Genomic DNA, 24,582 nt, shown 5'->3' on the forward strand with positions numbered 1-24,582 from the left:
TTGTTTGTGTTGTTGTTAGGAGCTATGACAAGAGCATCCAAACGATTAGTAAAATTATGAGTATAATATGGTCATTTCATCGGCATAAAAGGGTCAAATTTCTAATTACAAATTTCATCATTGGCCATATTGATACTGCCACTACAGGCCAAGTGTTTCATAGCCCGACAGAGCCACAAATCATGAACCTGGTCCTCCTCTCTCACATTAGACCTTTCTTTAGCTTTAGCTTTTTGACAACTTAACCTCTGGATTATTCATATAAAAACTTAAAACATGGGTCCTAAAAGTCTTTTACATCTTGAAACCCTGTTCATTCAGTCTTTGACTTTATAACTTCTGGCCAATTGTTCCTCACAGTACACAAGTTCTCAGCATAAATGTCTCACAGTTAGCAACACTGTTTGATATAATGAGCTTAAAAAATTGCCTCTCAGGGGTGTCAATTTCTTGGCACAACATCGAGTCCAGCTGGAACAAGAAAAAAGGCAGGAGAACAACAGGATTCAACTTTCAGCTACAGCAAAAGTGTGTCCAACAACACAGCATCGTTTAACGACCTGCTGCAGCTTTGAGGCTCCGTGTGTGTGATGCAGTGAAGCTAAAAGACTTCACGACAGACATGAGATTTGAGTGCTAAACTAGCTACTAATAGCTGATAATCATAAAGAACAGATACTTGGCAAGAGAAGCAGAATGAGAAAGGCAGTGAGATGGTGAGATGGTGCAGCAGAGAGGGAAGCTGCAGGAGGAGCAGAGATAAGGAGAGGAAAGAGGAGTAAGGATGTAGAGGGAGATAAAGAGGGGAAAGAGAGAGGAGTGATAGAGATAAGGAGACGCAGGACGAGGTAGAGAAACAAACGAGCGTGTCAGAGATGGACACGGAGATGAATAGTGACAAGAGGGGCTCCAAAGCTCCGTCTGCTTTATCAACGGCTGTGTGAATGACAGCGTAACCTTCTGTGTGTTTGTGTGTGTTTTAGCTGATTGAGAGCGACTTTGACAGAAGGGCACATTGACATTTCTCAGAGGACCCTGACAACAACGAGGAAAGGAAGGAGGAACAAAACAAATGAAAGCTTACTCTCACTCTCTCACACATGCATACACACACACACACACACACACAGAGTAGTGTGTATTGGGCAGGTCTGGTTGGCTCTAACATGATTACAGAGGGATGATTCTCTTCAATAACTCTTAGCCCTGAGAGCTAAACCTGGATCAATCTAACCTCCTTCCTGTGTGTGTGTGTGTGTGTGTGTGTGTGTGTGTGTGTGTGTGTGTGTGTGTGTGTGTGTGTGTGTGTATCTTGCTGCTGGCCCATTGTTCATCATGAGGAGTTCAGGTGGAAACAGCCTTTTCGGATACATGACAGCACACCAAATGTAACAAATAACAACAAACAAACAAACAAACGAATAAACAAACATATAAACAAATGAATAAATAAGTAAGTAACTATAAAATAAATTACAACAATCAGAACATCCGTCATGATATACTGAAGTATAAAATAGAATACGTTCAGTAGAGTGCATAACTCTGCCGAGGCCTAGAAGAAAAAAAGGCAAAATACTTGCCACTACCTGATTCTCAAATGTCAAATTTGACTTTCTTTCGTTCCATTTTTTAAAAATCTATCACTGTTATTGCTGAATATCTCAATTTTGAGAGTTGGTCACAGGAAAAAAGCAATTTCATGGTATCTATCACCTTAGGTTTTAGAAAATATTTGCTTTAAAAAAAAAAAAACGCCAGATAGGAAACATGGAGTAAGAAGAATGACATGTGTGGGATGACAAATGTCTCTGACTAGAATTGAGGGATGCCCCGTCACTATTTTTTGACATTTTATAGACAAAATGATTAATAGAAATAAGGAACAAATTAATGGAAAATTGAAACATTATCAGTTTCAGTTTTTTTCATTACGGTATGAGCTGTGTGTTGCTTCTGCGATGACATAACCTGGTCATGTTCAGCTGCCTCTCTGCTCTTTATCTCTACATCCCTTTCTCATTTGTTGCCTCCTTATCTGCAGTGTATCCCTTCCTCTCTTTCCATCTCCTCATCTCTTAATCTCGACTTCCCCTCTCTAGCTCTTTGGCTGATTCCTGCTCGGCACACCTTTGATAAAAAAAATATAGTGAACAACATAAGTATGAATATACAGTAGAAAATGTCTATTTTTGTAAATATCTTTGCAGATGTCTGCTTACTTGCTTGCTTTCAGAGTGTGTGTGTGTGTGTGTGTGTGTGTGTGTGTGTGATGTGTGAGAGTGATATATTCACTGTAATACTTCTCAAAAGATCAATAAGCTTCTCTTTTATCACTGTGCCGATGTCTTCTATGGCTTTCAGGACAATTTGCCATGATAACAACAATCATTCATCACCTTGCCAAAGACTACAATTCCCACGATTCTCTCCTCCTTCACTGACTCCCAGCAAAGCTACACTGACACTTGTAAATGCAGTTCAATCTATAGTTGTTCTTTATGGAAATGTTGTTATCTCAAGTTTTTTTTTTTGATGAAGTCTTGAACCAAAAATCCAAGTTATTCTCCTGTTGGTTATAAACTCTACAGTCTTTGCTTTCATGAAAACAGATTACAATATCTGCTTCTAGCTTTGGGAGTGAGTTGATTATTTTCACAAATCTGTCCAAGATCATAAAAATAATACACAACAGCCTCTTTCTTTCTTTCTCACACACACACATACACACACATACACACACACACTTTCTCATCTGCAGATCAATACATGGCCTCCATGGATGCCTGGTGTAATATCAGCTCTTTACTGTCTGCTGTGTTATTGTGCTCTAACTCATCCTCCCTCCTCTTCTCCATGCATTACACTCGCTCTCTTCATCTTTCTGTCAATGCTCAGAGCTTTCTGCTTCTCAGCTACTTCTCTGCTATCTTCTCCCATCAGCGTTCCTGTCTCTTTTTTGTCTCCCATTGCCCCCATCTGTTTCACCCCTGTCTCATCCATTTTTCTCTTCCTGCCCCCGTCACTTTGCCTTTCGACTGCCCATTCCCGTCTCTGTGCATGTCGAGGACGGAGGAACAATGATGGAAAGATGCAGAAAGTGGAGTCCACGAAGTGAAAGTGGGAACGGATAGAAGGGCAAAGGAGAAAGAGTGGGTGTGATGAGGATCGAGGGGGTAAAGCAGGAGAGAGAGAGAGAGAGAGAGAAAGAGAGAGACGGAGAAGAGAGGGAATAGAGACCGAGAGGGGGAAAGCAGGAGAGAGAGAAAGAGAGAGACGGAGAAGAGAGGGAATAGAGACCGAGAGGGGGAAAGCAGAAAGAGGAGGTGGGGGGTCTGTAGTATGTCTCCTCTCTCTGTAATCGTGTTAACTGGCGGCTCCAAGCCTGGCCTCTTCAGCTGTCACACACAAACACACACAAATGCACACAGCACCTGTGTATGCCTGACAGACAGCTCATTCATCACAATTAACCAATTACAGCCTCCGCCGGTCTGTCTGAACCCGCCTACTGCAGGAGGGAAGGGAGGAGAGCAGGAGAGAAGAAAACAGCAACACTGAAGAGAAAGAAACCAGAAGAAGAGGAAGACGAGGCTGTGGCTTCAAATCATTTCATTATGTGCACTTGTTTGTTGGTGTGTGAGCATCCCTTTTGCTAAATGTGTGTGTCTACCTTTTCACCTGAGAGTGTGTGTGTGTGTGTGTGTGTGTTTACCTGAGGCCACAGTATTGATGGCCCCCTCCTGTCCAATGATATGCTCCTTCAGCCTCCTCTCCAGGGGGAACCTTCTCCTCTCCTCTGCCTCACGCCGAGCTTGCGCCTCCTGGAACTAGATGGGAGGGAGCAAAAAATACAAAGAAAACAGATATGACAACGAATGAATCAGGAAGAGAAGATATTTTAGGGGGAAAAGCAACAGAGTAAGAAAAAGACTCTCAAGGAAAAAAACATGGAGGACATTACTCCTCCTTTATTGTCACCTTTTTCAACTCATTCCCACCACACATAGACAAAACCAGGAAGGAGTTAGCAGACAACTACTCTCTAAAAGCATCCACCTCAGACTCCCCTCTAGACGTAATAATAAAGCTGTTCATCGTTTTTAGTTTTTAGTTTTTTTATCCTTAACCGAATCAGCGTTCTGAGGATAGACAGTGTGGCAGGTTGTACAGATTGTAAAACCCTTTGAGGGATATTTGTGATTTGTGGCTTTATCAACAAAATTGACCTGACTGGACCTTAAGATCAAGGAAACTGTCCCTCAAAGCAGTTGGAGCCATTAATCTTAATATTCTAATTTGTCCCAACAGGAAATGCTTTATCTACGTCATAAAAGAAATGTGATGTTTGCACACAGGTGCCTCGTAGACAAACAAAAAAACAGATCCTGTACCCTGTAAAACTAAAGATTAATTTATATAGCCACATTTCAGTTAGGTGACTTTCCTCTAACATTTTGCTTAAAAGAAACATGTCTGTTCAGTAATTTTACTACTACTACTACTACAACTAGTAATTTTACAGCTACCTGTTTGGCCTCAAACAAATGTATATATTGTGAAAAATTTAGTCTATCAATACATTTTCCTGTGAAGTGTGATGATTTTTGTTACTTTGAATTATTTCATTTTTTCAATCAATAATTTCCTTAAATTAGGTATCACATTTTTTAAACCCTTGGAGTAAAACTTCTCACTTCACTCTCCAACTCCATCCAAAAATGTCCCTCCCATTTCACAGCAGTTATCCACTTTACACCTTCTTCTACCTCCATCAGCCTTCTCTCCTCTAACCCCATCTTCTCTTTTCTGCTGACTTCATCTCTCTTGTCCGAAATCTTTTCGCCCCCCTCATTTTTACACTTACTCCCCCTCTATTTCTTTCTTCAGCCACCCCATGACTCATTCATCCTCTCCTCTTTGTCTCCGCAGACTCCAGCTTTTCACCCTGCAGTGGAGGCAGGCTGTTTATTCTCTCTCTCCATCTTGCTTAGCTCTGGCCTGCTGTCAAGCTGCTAGATAACTACGGATAACTCAAGTTTTATTTAAGAAAACGGCAGACCTCTCTTCTACTACTTAACCCCTGTGAAATACCAAGGAGTTCCTTTGCTCAGCTGATTGTGTAGCATTTATAAACCTAACTAAGCCTCAATCAGACCTCCCTATTCAAATCATATTTTAAAAACCAGAAAGCAAAAACTGTATTTTGCAGTTTACCTACAGCATTCTTAGTGCATTTTTCAGGTGTTTGTGGTGATGTAAATGCACTTATTTGTGCAGGATGCACAAATAAGTGCGGGATGAGAATAAGGGATGAGAATTAGAAATACATTATTTTATCACTGCATTCTAGACCAAATACCTTGATAATAATAATGCGACAATAATATAGAGACAACTGGAAACATCAGTTGAGAAACTAAATGATGACCGTGTGTGTTAATACCTATTATGACTTCAGTACCGTCTGCCTTGGCTGCGTGCACTGATTTATTGTAATTTTAATGTAAAACAATGATAAAATCAAGTTAATAAAATAAATATTTAAACTTTTCACAATTTCTAAGACCACTTACAAAAATCTATATAAAGTTGATAAATAATCCAACTGTTTTTAACCCCAGTTAACCTCTACCATCTTTCACATCTCACATCTTCAATAGCACCTGTCACTCAGTCACCAGACACACACAGACCTCCTGAGGAGTGTGTGTCTGTGTGCATGAAGGCAACTAAATGACACAGATGTCTGCAGAGTGAATTGTGCCGAGTCATTTAGACCAGAACGCAGGAAGCAGCAACAGTATCAAAACATTGTGTGTGTGTGCATGGAAACTGATGCTGTTTTAATTGCAAAACATTCTGCACAGCCTGTATGGAAGAACAATGAAATTAGTGTTTGAGTCTGTATGAGTGTGATGAGTGTGTTGTACCTTGCCCTCCCACTCCTGCAGCACTGTGCTTACGTCTCCCTCCTTAGCGTAGGCCCGTGCTGTGTGTCCCAAACCATTGGTCTGCAGGGGGTTGGCACCTGTATGATAAACACAAACAAATCAACAGTTCAAACATTAGAAAAATATGCGTTTGTAGGAAAAAAGTCCTCATCTTTTACAATAAGAATATGCACACAGCACCTCAGCAGGAGGGTCAACACGTCGATCCAGAGAGTAGGGGTTTGGGGTGAGAGGTCACATGGTTCAGGGGTCACTGAGACTAACTGCAGTGTAGCAGGAGGGCCCCGCAATGACCCTGTAGGGGGTTTCATATCTGCAACGCGTGCCAATAACACACTCTTTGACCCCTACATCCGCACACTAACACTCTGGATTATTATACAATCTATACACACTGCAGGTTGTTGCAGGTTGGGGGCCTTTGAGACACAAGAACACACACTTCCACACAGCAGGAGGGGTCAAATGGAGGATACCTTTGTTAAACGGATCATCTTTAAAAAACCATAATGTCACAGCACGGGTGAAGTGTGCCAGGACTGGATAGTGGCCGACTTGTCAGTGAGGGGCAGTTAGCAGTGCCTTCTGCCCTGACCTGTGCCACTGCTCTCAGGCCAGAGTCACCAACACGTGCGTGCCTCCACATGAACAAGTGAAGGTTTCCATCACCTAGCCTTCAACAAAAACGCAGTATATAATTGAAAGTATTTTATTTTCTGGGATGTAAAGTCCTCCTTCTGTAAGGACACAACATGACAGCCATCACACCACATATAAATACAAATATGCAGCTTAGGTCTACAGTAGATTCGTCCAACACATGTCCACCTCCAAGTCCAGAACACCAAGTAACTAACACTTCCTTGTCCTGAACCTCAGTCTAATGAAGGACAAAATTTGAGGCTTTTTAAAAAAAAAAAAAAGTCACACTCCATGTGTGGAGTCTAGCAGCTTAACAAATGTCAACAAGAAGGAAAAAACCATGGCACTCTGATTCCAGTATAGCAAAAGTAATACATGAAATATTTAATAATATCCTTTACTATTTTATTGACAAGACATTTGAAACCAACTTAGTTGGCACCAGTATAGATAATTTTAAACTCCCCTACTAACCAATAAAGGCCACAAACACTCAAGCTTTATGCTCTGAATTCATAAAAAATTATTATTTCAGTTAGGGATGTCACAATATTAGATTTTTTCTACTCAATCACTACTTATCGCAGACAAACAAATTCACCATAACAATATAAGCACAGTATTAGAAATAAAAATCTTTGTTTACTGTGTTTTGAGTCTTCGTCACAGTGATAAACACAATGCAACATTCCTGTTCTTTATGGATTTAAACCTTATTTCAAGTGGGTTTTGGGACTAGTCACTCTGCAACAATCTTTAATGAGCCAGTCTGAGGACTTAATATAATTCAAGACACGAGTGACACTCCTGAGAGGAAGAGTTAGAAAAAAGCAAACTCATTTGGGACATAAAAAAAGTCAATCTAATAATGCGTCGGCAGTGAATACACAGAAATCTCTGTTAGATGATTAAAATTAATCACTAGCAAAACTCTTAACTAAGAATATATTCAAACCAGGCCCACCGATGGAGGTCTCCACTCTACACTTTCAGCTGCTAAGGGCAGATATTTGCAGATCTGAAAATGACGTGTACAACCACATTAGTGACCACTATGGTACGACAGGATGTTGAACGGTACATTAAGAACCAGAGGACCCATCTGAAGTTTTTTCTGGGTGAGCTTAACTCAGAATACTCTAACAGTGTATGTAATCAATACAGGTGCTGGTCGTCCCTACTGCTCCGAGCACCGACCACAGAGACTAATAATCACTGTGATGATTATCGATAAACCCTTAAATTTTGTGACCTGCTCACAAAGCTATTGATCCTGACAACAAAACACTGCTAACCCCCTCTACCCACCCACCAAAAACATGAGGGAGGAAAGCAATAAAGCACACACACACACACACATACACACAGGACATAATAAATAGCATCATTTAGGGCTTTAATATCAAGCCAACCCTCTGGGCCATAGCACTTTATAACAGGATCAACTCTAACGACACTCACACAAACAGACACACACACACACACACACACACACACCCACACACAGAAACACACACACACAGAAACACAGAAACACACACACACACACACACACACACACACACACACACACACACACACAGGATCCCTTCATTAGGAGTGCTTTAGTTATGCCTATTAGGAGTCCCCTCCTCTTTCCTATTTCCTCCTCCCTCTCTTTCACTGCAGCTGGTGGGAGAGAGCCCCTGCTGCTCTTTGTGCGTGTGTGAGTGTGTTCTTGTATCTGTATTGTGAGCGTCTGTGAGCATGTGTGTCTCCTCTGGCCTCCTACCACCTACGGAGCCGTCCATTACCGAGTGCCCCTGGCCACTGGCCTGATGTGGAGCCTGGGGAGGAGCAAGATAGCCTCGGCAGGTAGTGCGAGGGACTGTGGGCCGAGGAGAGGCCCGAGGGTTGGCCTGGAGACTGTGATGGATGGAGATGTTAGACGAGGGCCGGCGAAGGCCAAAAGAGCAAACCCACGTCTAGTAGAGTAACACAGACTCACACAAACACAGGGGAAATAACAAGGTAGAAGAGACAATGCGCACATACATGAGGGGAAGACGCACAATCACACCCAAATCCTCATAGATGTCCTGGAGCTGTCGCAGTTTGTAAGACATTTTTGTGATGATGTTAAAAAAAGATGGATAGGAATGCTACAAAAAGGAAATTAAATAAGATTTGTCAAGAATAATCAAACCTGCATTAAAAATGTGAATGAAAGTCTGTAATTAGGCGACCATTCACACAGAATCACACATGCACATGGACAGTAATGTGTTTGTGATACAAAGCCTGTGATGTCATGATTGCTATTGGCCGTGATGGCGGCGCCAACCCCAGCAGGGAACAACCCCACCCCGTCTTTAATGCGATTGTCTTAAAACAAATGTCTCTGCTTTGTGAATTTTCTTACCTTTTTAATTCAAAAATGCGTCTGCAGAACATTTGATCGAGTTAGACGAAGTGATTTGTTTAAGCGTACACAGACGCAGGGGTGAGACGGGCAGACAGAGCTTTGAATGCACCATCCATCATAAACATAAACAAGACATTAATACTAGCTTGTGTGTGAGTGTGTATTGTGATGGTGGTCAGGGTGTTTGATCCAAAAAATTGAGTGTTGTTTGATCAAAAAGGTATCAGCATAAAAGCTACAAATGTCCACCAAGTTAAAACTCAAACAGATGTGAACAAATTTAAACAAAAGGATAAAAGCACACATGAATATATGAATATTTTAATTCATGAAATGGAGGCTTGAGTGCACAAACACACACATTCTCTCTCTCACACACACACGCGCGTGCACACACACACACACGCATACACACACTGACAAAGACACACACATCCTGTGATTGTGGAGTTACCCCAAGGGCATGTTCTGTGCGGAGGTCACAGTTCAACTAGGCTGAGCTTGTTTAAGAGCTGCTCGCCTGGAAACTAAGGGGGATACTCTGCCCCGAGGGTCTGAGAGTGTGTGTGTGTGTATGTCGGTGGAGCTGAGTCAACGACAGGTGCGAGGGTAATGGGGGTGAATAGAGAGGGGGTATGAACAAGTGATCAATTTCAAATGAGCTTTGTAATACTGTTTATATTACTCGGGGGTGGAAGCGTTAAGATGATGATACATGGCGAGCTTTTTAAAGCTGATGGAGACGATTCTGCCTGCAGCTGCGAAGGCTGAATGAGACCATTTAGTTTGGATAGCAGAGATTAAGGTAAGGAGGTCGGCATGTGCCGTGATAAAACTGGTAGCCTTGAGTTAGTCATTTGTTTCCTCAAATTAATAAGTCGAACAATGGAATTAGTAATTCTCTCACATTAATTAACAATACAGAAACAATCTTAGCCCATAAATTGACACACATTTGTGTTTATCCTCGTAACCATACAAAATCCAGTTGCTCATTAGTCTCAAATAAAATGTGTCAAAAAAGGACTTACTTTATATTAATACTTTATAAAAAATACTTTATATTACACATAGCCACCTAGAAAGTAACATTAGAATGAAATAAGTGGGGATTTGAATGTGTTTCACAGGCAGATTTTTTTAATATACTTAGACTGGAGGCTGGAGGTCATAGTGAGGAGTCTAACAGCTTATAAAATGTCAGCAAGAAGGCACTCTGATTCCATTATAGTTAAAGTAACATATGTAATATCTAATAATATCCTTTACTATTTTATTGACAAGACAAAACATTTTGGCTTAAAGCCTTTGTCTACTACAAGCAAGACTTGCCTAATATATTTTAGAAGTAGCATTTTTTTCCAGTGTTATTTTACTTCTACACTTTTCTTTCCACTTCAGATATGATTATTGATAAGCTGGCGCCGAATATTGATATTTTTATTTAGAACATGCTGTATACTGAAATGGTGGCACATGTCAACAAGTTGACATCAGTGTGTGTATGATAAGGAGGCACTAAGCTATGACACTGTGCACTTTTTGTACACTTTTATCTCAGTTCATGTCAAATTCTGTGAAACTGACCGTACAATGCAGTGAATAAATACATAATTCCTGCCCTTTACCTTTAGTATTCTTCAGTCAGAGAGATATAATACATCATTACATGATTGTCTTGCAATGTATTGAATCTCATAGAATCTCTATCATCATACTATTGTTATCAGGAGCAGCGCATCGTGAATCCTGTTACATCGAATCAAGCGACTCTGTGATTCCCACTTCCACACCAAATATCATTGAAAACTGACCACAAACAAACACATAAACATACAGGAATATTATAAGCAAAGCCGCTGTCAAATATAGACTGAGTATTACACAGCCTAACAACAGATAAAGACATTGTGTTAAAGCAGGGAGACTTTTCCCCTCTGGTGGATGATATAATTGAGTTCTGTCGGTTTGTTTTAGCTGAGACTGACTGAGTTCAAGTGACAGCTGCATCTTCTTTTTTTTTTTCCCCACAGTTATTCCTTATGGAATTCTAAGCAAGTCCATTTCTCTGTACTATAAGTGATCAGGATGCAGCATGTCAATAAAGCCATAGCAAAGGCAAGACTGATACTACTTACAATTTAGGTGTATGTTCAACTCACACCACCATGATGTAGAACTGCAGAGTTGTTAAACAAACTGCTCACAGGAACATCTTATTCTCTGTGTGTAGATATCTAGACCCCCAGAGGTCTGTTGTTGATTCTACAGTGAGATTAGGAATGTGGTTGGGCTGGGTGGGGTATTACATACCAGCTTCTAACAGCATGCTGACGGTGCGGGGGTCATCAGCCAGTGTTGCGTAGTGTAGCGCTGTGCAGTTACGGAAGCCGGCCCTGCTGCTGAGCCTGCTGCTGAATTCATCCTCTCTGGACACGAGTACTGCAGGGTTAGGGTTAGGGGACAGACAACAAAACATTGAGAGCAGAAACATTACAACTAAAGACACAATCAACCAAAAAAGGGCACATTCTTAATGACTTTCTACTGAAAATTGATTTGTCAAAAGGAGGACCAACACGACTCCAATTTGAGATTCAACCAGTGTAACTCTGATGATGAATTAACACACAAATTTAACTGGAAACGTTTGAGCCGCGAAATCTGAAAGAACTTTTCTTTAATCTATTTAGTCAATGTTAAGGCTCCACAAAGTGAGGCAACTATAACACTGCAGGCTACAAAATTGTCTTTCCTGTTTCCAGTTTTACTCGAGTTGTTCATTTTCACAGATTTAAGCTCAACTGTCCGACATTATAGAAATAATGTGCGTTGCATTTTACGGGTCTCCTTTGCTGCGCTCCTTACTAATAATAGAGACAGTCTATCATTCTCTCCTTACTTCTCTTTTTCATAAGAGCACTCATCTCATGCCACTCCTCCATCATCCATTTTTATTTTTTCCGCCTCCTTCCTCTCCTCCTCGGTATCCATCATTTCCTTTCATCACGCGAACCATCTTCCTCCCTCCCTCCCTACTCCCTCTATCCCAATAACTTTGTCTCATCCATTTCCTGACTTCCTCTCCCTCCCTCATCAGCCGACCCATTTCCTCCAATCCCTCCCTCCCTCCCTCCCTCCCTCCCTCTGTCCCCTCATCACCCCACCAAACATCCACATCTTCTTCCTTCTCCTCCATCTTTACCCTCGCCCTCACTCCACCCATCGCCGCTCCCTGCCTTCTTCCCTTCCCCTCGCTCGTTCTTTCACTGCCTTCCTCCTTTCATTTTTTCCTTCCTTCATCAGTCTTTCCCTTCCTCCATCCATCCCACTCTTTTTCTCTATCTCTCTGGCAGTCTCTCTCAGCTGTGTGTGTGTGTGTATATGTGTGTGTGTGAGAGAGAGACAGGGCGGGATAATCATAGCTAACCCAATAAAGCGTCGCACAGGCCCCCCTAGCCCATCCATCAGTGTGCGTCTGGGAAACGCTTCCCCACGCTACGCCGGCCCCACGTGGACCCAAACCTGACAGCCATATAAATGTCTGCAATATACATATCCCATATAAATATGTCTGCAGAAACCCAACACAGACTAGGGGGGGTAAAGTGTGTGTGTGTGTGTGTGTGTGTGAGAGCGTGCTTGTGCCATCTTGTCTGCGCATTTGTGTAAGCTTGGAAGAAAAACAAATAAAACACACACACTTCTTGTCACAGAACATATAAAACAAATAATACAGAAGAAATGAAACATGTACATATATGCAAATCTTTATGCAAATCATAATGTCTCATAATATCTGGTTCAACACTTGGGATTCATATGTGTAATAAAGCAACCACACACAAACATGTGTGATGAATGAGCACATACAGGCACAAAGTGCTTTTTTCTCTTTTTCTTTTCTTTTACCTTCCAGTGAGTGGATGCCTTTCTCCCGTGAGGTGTCGTAAACATTGTTGAAGTGATCTCCGACGTTTGGGTCTGCACCGGCTTCCAGCAGAACCTTCACCACACTGCAAAACACAAACAAAAGACACACACACACACATATTTAAATGCATGCAATAACGTGCACACAGATGAGGCTCTCCACTGTTATAATTAAGTATTTACAGCCACCAATGCTGAAAGATGTAACAAAATCTATGGGTCGGCGATATGACTAAAATCTTTGGTAATATTAATAATATGTAGTTAACAGATAATGAGGCACTCATACGTCCAACGCTTATAAACAGTAGTGAGACTAATAGCATCATCAACACAACATTTTTTATCCCCTATAAGAACATTTTTGAGAGTCTAGACCAGCCATCCCCAAACCTCAGAATGACGTGGCCCAATTTGAAATCAGGAATTCTTCTGTGGCCCAACCAAACTTACATATTAAAGGGATAGCTACTTTGGTATAAATGGAATAGGAAACTCTTTTAAAAAACACGGGCGACATTATGGGCCACAGCACCTCAACGTATAGGCAGGTGACAGGAAGGAGGATGCAGGACTGTACAGACTTCTTTTATACCTTCAAACATAACCACGACCCTTAAACAGAGTATCTCTAACCTTACAGTTTGAAAACAAACAAGCTGTACACAGACGCAGATGCATTTACCCACACAATGACTCTTTCCCCTGATTTACTTCCATTTCTAGTCTATCCCTGTGTGATGGACACACTCCAGTAGCTGCTTCCCTTCCCTCCCGTCACTACACACTTGTCTGCTTCGTAACATGTACATATGTGCACACTGAAGGGGCAAGGGTCGGGCCTGTTTCCGGCGCCGTTGGGGGGGGGGGGGGGGGGGGGGTCTGTGTGTCATAGTAGGAGTTTGTGTGTATCCCTTCATTGGAGCGTACAGCCTTAAAGAACAAACACGAGTACCTCGGCAACACCACTCACTGTGACCCAACGGACATTCCAGGTACTGTTTCTCCGTCTACAGAATACACCAGCACACACGTTTTACCCCCATGAACATGAGCAGTGGCTTTGACATTGAGACAGAGACACGCAAATGAATACGCAAAGAAACTAGCCAGCTAGTCTGTGCCAAATGAAAGCGAGAGCAGGGGCAATGGCCGAAACATGAACCCAGCCAGTACGCTGCCGGCTGTCATTAAACCTGTGACTATGTAATGTAGCCTGGAAGGGAGTGATGGATCATTTTCACCTAAATGGTTATGGCATGGGGCCTGAAAGGGCTTAAATGAAGCAAAATGAATGTTCATAGAAGGATGAGGCAGACGTTTTAGAGCGACTACACCACGTTACAGGCTTCTCTCTGGGATAATCTGTGCTCTTTAGAACGAGTACTGACGTCCAGGAGGTACGACGTTAAGAATGATGGCGCAACTCCATGATTCAACACTAAAATCTTAAGATATTTTAACAGGACAAAATGTAACAAAAATATAAAACACTGGGTTTGACAAGAGACTGAAGCAGTAAAGATATTCTAAGCATGTGTCAACATATGGAATGAGGAATGAAAGATGAATCTGAATATTTGTTATGAATATTATTGTTATTGTTGGACTTTTTCATGGCTTTATTGGATCGGACAGCTGGAAGATTGACAGAAAATTGGGATGAGAGAGAGGAGGCAAGGACATGCAGCACAGGGCTACAAGTCCTGACGTGAGAACATAGCCTCAAATGAATTACTGTATAAAATGTTTTTAACAAAACAGAGAGAGCTTACATATTCAAATTGCTTCATTCATCCCTCTAAACACAAAAATACTTAAAATACTAGTCTACTATTACATGAGATAAAGGAATTATAAATATACACAACAGAAACAGTCAAAGATTTATCAAATAGTCTATTACTCATTTATATATTTTAATAAAAGTTTCAGCTCCAAATGAAATCTTGTATCGATGTTTGTTTGGGATATCATTATAGTAGGCCTGGGCGGTATGGCCTTAAATTAATATTACAATATTTTAGGCCACAATGCGACATACGATATATACCTCGATATTATAAAAAAACATTCTTGTTTCTTTTTTTTACTGTGGTATCACATTACATATCAAGAATCATGGAATTCCTCTGGTATTGGTGATGACCACTTAATTCCAAGTATTGTGAATGTCACCAAATTTCCCTTCATCACATAATTAAAATCGCAGCAGACTTAGTTAGGTAGTTTGTTTCATGACTACAAAATATGTGTGTTTCTGTGGGAGGGCAAGGCTGAGAACAGCCTGGTCAGGTCTTTGTGTCTGACCTTGCTGAGGGGGTATAAAGGACTATCGGGGGGTCCCCTTTTGTTACTGTATCACTGTGGCTGGGGGCGGCAGGGGGGCCGTGACCCAAAGAGGGCTCTCCTCTCACCCTCGCAAGCACTTCTACAAACACATGGATGCATCCTCTGAGACACATACAGACGCACACAAACTCAAACTACGGTTGGTCACACGAGGTTGGTCAGGACTGTGTGAAGAAATGAGATAGTGTGAAAAGGGTTAATGGCATCAGAAAGGTAAACACGGAGGGATAAAGACAGGAAAACAGCAGAGAGGAGGAGGAGAAGGAGGAGGAGTGGATGAAAGGAGGGAAGTGCAGCTAAAAAGATGAAAGAGAGGGAGATTTAATTACACAGGATAGTGCTAAAACTAATGAGCTTTTGAAAACAGTTTATAGTTTTACTAATCAACTGATGATCAAGTGGCTAACTTTATTTGGGACATTAAGGAGGAGAGTTGCAGCACTAATTTGAGGCCAAACTGAAGGCATGCAGAGGTTAATTAGGTTAAACTCCCATTTTAAGAGACCGGGCCAAAAGTAAAAATTACACACTTCCTAATAGGATTTTATAGAGACCGAAACAACATTATACGTTCATTTTTTATTATTATTATTATTTTTTTTTTTTCAATTTTCAATTCTTGAAATCTAAAAAGTTAAAGAATGTTCTCTCTGCTGTACCACCATCTACCTCTGGTATCGAGATCTTGAATTAATGATCACTCTTAAATTATCAAGCTGGTCGGTAGATTCCTAGCTTGTGCCAAGTTTACCAGCAGGTGACTGGTGTTTCTGCTCAGAGCTGGTGTTAGTTTCTCATCCTTGCCCCGGAGGGAAGACAGGAAACAGACACTTCCGTCTCTCCTGGGCTATAATAGACACCCGAGCTGAACTGACCATCCATGTCTCTGACCACCTGGCCCAGACGCTGGACCTCACTTGACCTCATCTCACCTGGTGCACACCTGGGGTCACATAGATGCCAGAAAGAGTGTTTCACTGCATTTTGTTAAGTGTTCTTTTTTGAGTTAGCTCAATAACCTGAATCTTCAACATGTAATTTTATTTAGCAGCATTTACTACAATTTACTGGTTTTTTCGTATAACATATACTGTACATTTACAAGACCTAAATGAGATGGCAATATTTTTGACTATAGCAAGCTTATAAAAAAAATACACTGCAATGTTTTACTTTTTGTACTTAGAACTTGCATCTTAACCGAACCATCACCCATCTGTTCACACATCCAGGTAAACAGCCCCTTCCTCTGCAGTCCTGTGGAAAACCATTTAATAACTCCCTGGCATCATGACTCAAATGGCTGCTGTTGGACACAACTTAGCTTGCTGTGTTTCTTGCCCATCCTTATCAAAAAAAGTCATAAGATGTCATTCATAAGGTGCCTATCAGGGGTGGATGACCATCAGGTATTCAATACAACTTTGTTAAAGTGCTTTTCTGTATCTACAGCTCATAGTGTAAAATGTATTCAAAAAACAAAAACAGCTATGACAATATAAGTATAATGTTCTAAAGACCAACGTCCTTTAAAGCATTTAAAAAAGACAAGTTCACTTCTTTTAAAAGGGTGCAATGTGTAAGAATTGGCGACCTGAATTCATACTTCAGGGGGGCAGCGTATCACCAGAAGAACCACTAAATGTTGCTAATTATAGCTGCCCTTAGCTAGTTCAACCAGTAAGTTGTGCAGCTAGTGATCTGGACTGGGACTCCAGATCAACAGCAGAGTGTTAAGATGGGGAATGCTAGCGAGCAGCATTGGGCTGAACCTCTTGTGGTAAAGAGTGGTACTGCAAGTCAGGATGTGTCAGGTCGAGCTGCTTTGCATGCTAACTTCAAGTCATAAGGTACATGTATTCATCCTTTTTTGAACAAGGGTTGAAAAACAAAACAAAAAAAGAAAGAAATAAGAAATGTATCCATACTGATTGTCCAATGTAAATCAAGTCTCTGGAAGCCCAGAGAGCCCAAACTGATTAGAAAATCAAATCTGTTATTTACCTCCATTTTACCCCGAAATCTTCAATGTAGCTGCTAAGGTAGAAGCGTTTGTGTACCCCATCTGAAATGGGTGCATGAACTTGACTCTGCCGATTTTCTTTTTATGTTTTGAAAAAAGTAAAAATCTAGTTGTTCAGGAAAATACTGCAACAGTGTTTTGCCATGAAGCTACAGAAATATTTAGTGGACTACAAAGCCTGGGGAGTAGCTAAAGACTTCTCATTTGTATCCTTAGGATAATTACTATTTTGTTTAAAATTTTGGTATTGTTCACAAAATTGTTAAAATTTGAAAACCCTTCGATGTGGCTTTAATGTGGCACAGGACAGAACAGCCCTCCAGTCTTTTATCATATTATCAGTGAGGGAATATTGTTTGAGTGTACCGGGAAGAAACAAAGATATCCAATTTATAATAACTGACAACTTATCATCACAATGGTGTTGTATCGTGACCAAGTGATGATAATATTTCAGTGGGAAAGCTCTGGTGAATTCAATCACTATTCAAATCCAGCTAATCCCAGTCCCAAACCCATAATCCCACTCCACATCACTCTCTCTCCACATCTAAACCATTCTCTCCTCTCTTCCCAACGAGCCACTCATCCTCTCATACTATCATCCCTCCTGGTTTCGTCCCCCTCCCTCCTGTCGAGTCGCTCGGCCGACAGGTCGTAACGGTCAACAGGCGTTACACTCGGCTGAGCGCTCATTGTGCACGTGAATGCAGCGAGGGAGGGATGGAGGGACAGAAAGAGAGATGGAGATGGGTATTGTACGTTAAAGAGTGCAAACAGTGGGCCAGGCCCTGCGCCTCCCCGATTTAGCCCCACATCAAAGCTAAGCAAACACACGCCCCCTGAAGTCTCACCCTTAATTCTTACACACACCCCTCTACTCCACCCCTGATTCCCTCACACAGCCGCACCTCGACCCCTGAACACAAGAGAGGCTGCCTGGTGAACACCATAAACAGTCAGCTCGGTGATATCCTCTGCCTCTGACACACGGTTATCACTTCTGGTCCAGGAAAATATAAATACAGTGTGAGAGAGGGGTGAAGTAATTCAACAATAAGATCCATACTGACACTCTAGCTACAGGCTAAACCTTGTTCATGAGTAATGTTCCCTGTGTTTTCACTTAACTGCTGCAAATAAAGTTGTGTGTGACTGAGTAATAGGCAGTTGGCCTGTAAGATATTTGCTATAAACTCGCCTCGTCTGTGTGTTTGTGTGCACATGCAGCCTTACTTGTTGTGCGTGCAGATATAATCCTGTGTGTGTGTGTGTGTATACGAGAGACGTATGTGACTGATGTGTGTGAACTGATATTCTGTCTTCCCTGCAGCAGTGACGGCTCACTAGGGGGTTGGAGGACGGGATTAAACACAGAGGAGTGTCACTGCCTCGCTGAGTTATAGCACTCATAACACACACACACACACACAAGACAGGGCAGGGGCACGCACGCACGCACACACACACACACACACACACACACACACACACACACACACACTGAGTACAGACACAAACACACATACAGCCAAATTTGTATCCAAAAACACATTACATGCATCAAAATGTCACAGACAGACAATCGCTCAGCACATGTCATGTAAATATCTAACACTTGGAGCTCAAACATCAACACAAAGTGAAATAATCAAACCATGTGATCATATTACAGACTAGATAGTGAGTGTAGGAGAGTATAATAGTTAATCTTACAACTAATTTTATGATTATCATCTTTGTTGAATACTGTGAACTATGTTCATCAGAATCTCTTTTACAATTATGCAAAAGTGACAAGTTCTCAAATTTAAGGAGCTTTAACCAGCAAATGATTGCTGTTTTTCATCATATATGATTTAAACTATAGACAAACTATCAAATTGTCAATTGTCAAATTGCCAATTGACTGCATTTCAACACTTTATTAACTTTATATAATATTTAAATCTACTACAAGGAGTTTTGAACTAGTTATGAAAGTCTCAAATGAATCCTGATGCTTCAGCATGAGTAATAACTAGTCCTGTTTCGGTCTGCGTGCACACTGAGCCTCTGTTCACATTTTCCCAGGCAAAGTTACAGTGAGTAGGATGTTTGCCAGTTAAAAAGAAGCAGGATGAGATCTTTCTTTAGATCATTTATTTTTGACATTATATTTTGTGGTTTTGATGATGTAAACACTACAATGGTTGTCCACAGAGGCCTCCAAAATCAACAAAATATTAATACTTAATAAGTTCCTTGTAGTAGCTTCAAGTATTGGAACACTTCAATATAAAACGCAGATCATGCACTCCAAAGCCTGCAAACATTGATTCGTCTCACATTTCCTCCCGGTAGCATTCACACTCAATGTTGCAGATGTTTCAGTTGTAGCAGCATTAATTAGGAACAACAAAGAAGCAAATATCACCCTGAGATTTAAAGTATAATCTCATTTCAACCCATTTTCATATACAAATTTCACATTATGCTTCTCACAGGCACATGAGGCCCTTAAACAAAAAAAGTGACCACACAGTCCTGGTTGTTGAAGAGAAAAGAAGAAAAAGATCTGTAAATTGGATTTGGCCCAGCCTTAACCTCGGCCCCTCTCTGTGTTGTGTGTGTTCTGGGGGCCAGGAGGCTAATTTAATTTGTCGGACAGAGAGATGGGGGACCGGGTATAGACCGTCTGTCAGTCTGAGAGTCGCACTTTGCACTTCTGAAGACCTACTGTAACAACTAGAGCAGGGACATGGATGACATATGCTCACACGCCAACTCAAGCAGACAGCTGCGTGGTACCCAGACACTGCATTACTGTTACATATGCTCACCGGGGGGGGGGGGGGTCTCAGAGTTGTAATACACATGATATGTTCAGTGGTTGAAACACACACAGACCTGTGCTGTCGGTTCATGGCAGCAACCATGAGTGCGGTCCATCCGAGGCGGTGGCGGTGATTTGGGTCGACCCCCTCTTTTAACAGTCTGATTGGGAAAAAGAAACAAGTCGTTTTAATTTAATATCGCTATCAATTTCAACATATCGTAGAGGACATCCTAAATAAGTGTGGTATCAAAATAATAATAACAGACAAATCTCAAGATTAAATGATACTAAAATAGAGACTGATTTTGCTTAAGAGGGAGAAGATGCACGGATGGAGATATGGCTTTCCATCTGCTCTGCGACTGTATCAAAGAAATGCCTTGTTAGACACACCAGCATGAAACCAGCTCATGATGTCACACACTTGCTCCTTGACCAGTTAATGTGTCTGTTTCTATAAGCCAGGTGTGTGTCGAGTCTTCACCCCGAGGGTATGACATCAGGCACTGGAGTGGCACGGCCCTTATAAGTGTGTGTGAGTGCGAGTGTGTGTGTGTAAGTGATCCGTCTGTCGTCTCTTGTGCTGAGCAGGCAGACAGTGTGTGTGTTTACAGTCAACACAGTGGCCTCTGTCTGGTCTGCACTCAGCTCTGAAGCTCTCTGGCTCTGTTTTAACTGCCTAATCTGAATGCAAGCATCAGGGAAATGCCTCATCAATAGAGCTCCATGTGAGCTTTTCAGGGTGTAGATCCTGATTATCGGTACTGGTGTTGTTTGGGTCCAATTGCTGAGAATATTTAATACATTTAAAAATGCAATACTTTGTTGCAGTATTCTTTCTCTGTCTTACTCATCTCTGTGGTTTTACTCAAAGTCCTGCTGTCAGCACTACCTACATGGTTACACATCACATGTAATTGCCAATTAAGATTGAATAAGCTGAATATGCAAAATAAACTAGAAACTAAAGATATGATATAATGTAGTGGGGTGCATGTCAAAGGCAGGAGAAAATGGAAATACTCAAGTAAAGTGCCTCCCAATTGTACCTTACCATAGTAACATTCAATCACTGCTTATTATTAACTAAGATCTGTATTTGTATTTAATTATTTTGTATTTTATCAGTTTCAAATATCAGTTATCGGTCTCCTTGATTCAGACAGCAAGTGTCGCCATCGGCCCTGAAAAAAAACGTATCGGTCAATCCCTACTTCATACACTTATTGATGCTAAAACGCTACCTCAAGATTATAAAAGGTTTCACCACAGTTGTAGTACAACTGCTTTGATGCAGCCTGTGTGAAAACGAGACCTCTCTCTTCTCCGCTGCCTGTCAGCAGACACACCCTGACACTCTACCACTTCTATAAACTAAACCAAAGCACTTAACACATCTGTGATGTGCTGTCTGGCTGACTGTCTCACCACACTCTCACCTTCACCATCTGCCACATAGATACAGGTAACCTAAGCCACCAAATGGAGACACACATGGATAGACACATGTACAGTGTGCTCATGTGCACTGATATGAATACTCAACGACATGCCGCACACACAAAGCACAGATTCAACACAAATGAATATGATTACTGCTACAACTTACTACTTCATTTAACCATATGTGCTAATACATATCACTTGTTGTTTGTTTTTTAATATTTTGGAGTCACAGATTTCCAAAAACAAATTAGAGGATTGTCACCCTGTGCTCGTGTGTCTGACTACAGCGTGAAGAATTCTGTCTGTTTTCATAGTTACTCAGAATTTGTAATGCCATATTATCGAAAGAACAAATGTGACCGAGAAGTACTATCAGCTGTGGAGAGTGCCGTGGGGGGCATAGGCACACACACACACATATTGCATATTAGAATTTGGGAGGCTTTTGTTGACACTCTCTGCCTGTGCAAAAAAAATAGGGGGTATTGAATTTAAATGTAAGATTAGTCTCAGAGCACGGCCACATTTTAATTTGTGCATAAAAACAAAACGAAACAAAAATCCTCTCCAGACAGACATTTATCCACACACACTGATGGTCCTCTTCTTCCACCTGGTGGTTACTGGTGGGACTACAACAACAGGTTCAACGGATCAAACTGTGCTTTCAATGCTGTTCTAGAAACTGGCCTCAGCAGGTGATCTGTGACTTATAAAAGCCTACATAAAATTAACGGATGATAGCTAATTTACAAGAGCTGTGTGGGAAATTATTATTTTAATATATAGACAACTGCGAAATTGCATTAAACTTGCAGGGAATATGGTGTCCCAAAAAAGTCACTAATTAAATAAGGTAATATCTCAAACTAGTCATTTAATTTCACACGGTAGTTTTATCACTGTACTGAAATCTATGACTCCTCTGCATTAATTAGAAAAATATCAATATTCGATGCCATGTTCAATACAACAAGAAAAAAACTGACACAACTTTGAGGGCATAAAATATTAAGATTTTTAGTCAACTATAAATTCTGTATTGTGTGATAAGCACAACAGCTTTTCAGGTATTTGAGTGTGAGTAGGCGGCGTTTTAAGGGCACTGCAGTGGTGTGTGGGTGTGTTATTCATTATTCACACACTGTCTTACACATACCAATCTTCTCAGTCATATTACGTTTTATCACAATTTAATCACAATATCACAGTCCCACTAAGATTCTCAAATGATTTTAACCAAAGACTTTTTACAGATGTGCTACCAATAACAAGCCACCAAGGTAGTTCCTCCTTTCCTCCGACACAGGAACAGTGTGAATAGTATGGCAAAGGCTCTGCTTGAGTCATCAAATCTAAAACATTTAAATGAACTAATTTTCATCATGATTACAGGAGGTTTTGTTCAAAACACCCCAAGTTACAGGTTCAGCACATATTGTTTGGAAGTATTTAAATACTTACTTACACATAAAGTCTACTGTCATTGTAACAAATAAAGGTAGAATTGGCGGTTCTCTGGCATAAAGATTAAAATATGAAAAAAATGTACCAGCCATACAAAACGCAACCTTGGCCAGTTTGAATCAGGTGGTTGACAATGGAGTGAGCCAGGGATACATATCCATACTATGTTGCTATGATGTGTATGTGTCATAACATTTTGTGTGTGTGTGTGTGTGTGTGTGTGTGTGTGTGTGTGTGTAGGTGTGATGGGGGTGAGAAGATACCTGGCAACATCTTGGGAGTTATTGGTCCTTGCTGCCTCCAGGAGAGCATCACCTGGTCATCACAAAGACAGAAACAGATACACAAACATTACCAAATTGTATATCTGCCAATGTGATTTTTGGAAACCAACATGGGTTGTAATTAGTTACCGATCTCTAATATTCTATAACATTTTATCATTAATAGATAAACCAATTAAACCATGACATTACAATGCCATTCTACCTTTGTTGTCAGAGTCTTTCTTCAGGCAGAAAGCCACGGCTGCAGCAGATAGCACACCGACAGATGCCGCTCCTGCCCGGCTCGATCCTCCACCTGTCCCGCGGCCCTCACCTCCGCCGCTCTGTCCGCTCTCCTCCCAGTACTGGTTGTTATTGCGCCCCCTGCTGGCCAGAGCCGCCCAGGAGCTGCGGCGGTTTTCCAGGTTGGACATCCATCTAGGGGCGAGGTGGTGGTACTGCACCGCTGGGTTCACATTGGCACCAGCGGTGTCCTCAGCCAGAATGCCCCTCCTGGAGACCCGGGAGGTGGACACGATGGGGTTGCGGTTGGACTCCGCAGGTGTCTCGCGGATGCCCTGGCATGCGGCGCCGCCCGCGCTGGTCTGGAGCACGCGTTTGCACGGTGACAGGCTGCGCGACCTTCGCGCTATTAGCCTGGTGGGAACAGATGATAACATGGCGATAAACTCACCGAAAACGACGCGGGGGTTGAAACCCTCTGTCCGGCAGTAACTCCAGAGAGGAGGGGATGTGCTACAGCCCAAACACACCGCGTTTATCCCGATGCAACCGCCGCTATGCTTCAATTAACAGGCAGCTAATCTAGAAACACCGAGACGAAAACAACCGCTTCGCCTCATCGTAGCGTGGATGTCACCAGAACGCGCGGTGCATCCTGGGAAATTGTGTTTTACTGGGACTTCTGCGTCAGGCGCAATGGCGAGATGTGTATCTGCTCCATACTTCCGTGTTTGCTCAAACCGGGTTAGACTGCAGTGGGGTGGGCCTCTCACGTTTCTGTTGCCTGTCGTTGCATAGACATATATACATATATACGTATACAAGTTTATGTAACGTTGGAGATTTCAGCAAAGACGTAAAGCAATACTGACGAAAGGGCCTCGCGACGAGTTTAGCTTTGAATTAGCGGTTAGTCCTATTATGCGCATGCGTAATGTTGACCGTTATTTTTAAAATAACTGATGTATTTTACAAGAGAGCTGCCTTGTATTTGTAGGACAACATGAGACAATGCCCACCGCACGGCCATTCAT

General features: G+C 41.6%; 1 protein-coding gene across 1 annotated transcript in view; it reads right to left on the bottom strand.

Annotated features, from left to right (window-relative positions):
* Positions 1-24,189, bottom strand: part of clpb (ClpB family mitochondrial disaggregase) — a 33,940-nt gene extending 9,751 nt beyond the window's left edge. Inside the window, exons 1-7 of the mRNA XM_030391580.1 lie at positions 23,529-24,189; positions 23,303-23,354; positions 20,198-20,284; positions 12,913-13,016; positions 11,314-11,442; positions 5,934-6,031; positions 3,716-3,830 (exon numbers count right to left, since the gene is read on the bottom strand). Coding sequence (XP_030247440.1) covers positions 3,716-3,830; positions 5,934-6,031; positions 11,314-11,442; positions 12,913-13,016; positions 20,198-20,284; positions 23,303-23,354; positions 23,529-23,985 — 1,042 coding nt within the window. The 5' untranslated portion in view covers positions 23,986-24,189. The remainder of the gene's footprint in view (positions 1-3,715; positions 3,831-5,933; positions 6,032-11,313; positions 11,443-12,912; positions 13,017-20,197; positions 20,285-23,302; positions 23,355-23,528) is intronic.
* Positions 24,190-24,582: the final 393 nt, after the last annotated feature.

The sequence above is a fragment of the Sparus aurata genome, chromosome 2 (assembly GCF_900880675.1).
Source record: "Sparus aurata chromosome 2, fSpaAur1.1, whole genome shotgun sequence".
Taxonomy (NCBI): Eukaryota; Metazoa; Chordata; class Actinopteri; order Spariformes; family Sparidae; genus Sparus; species Sparus aurata.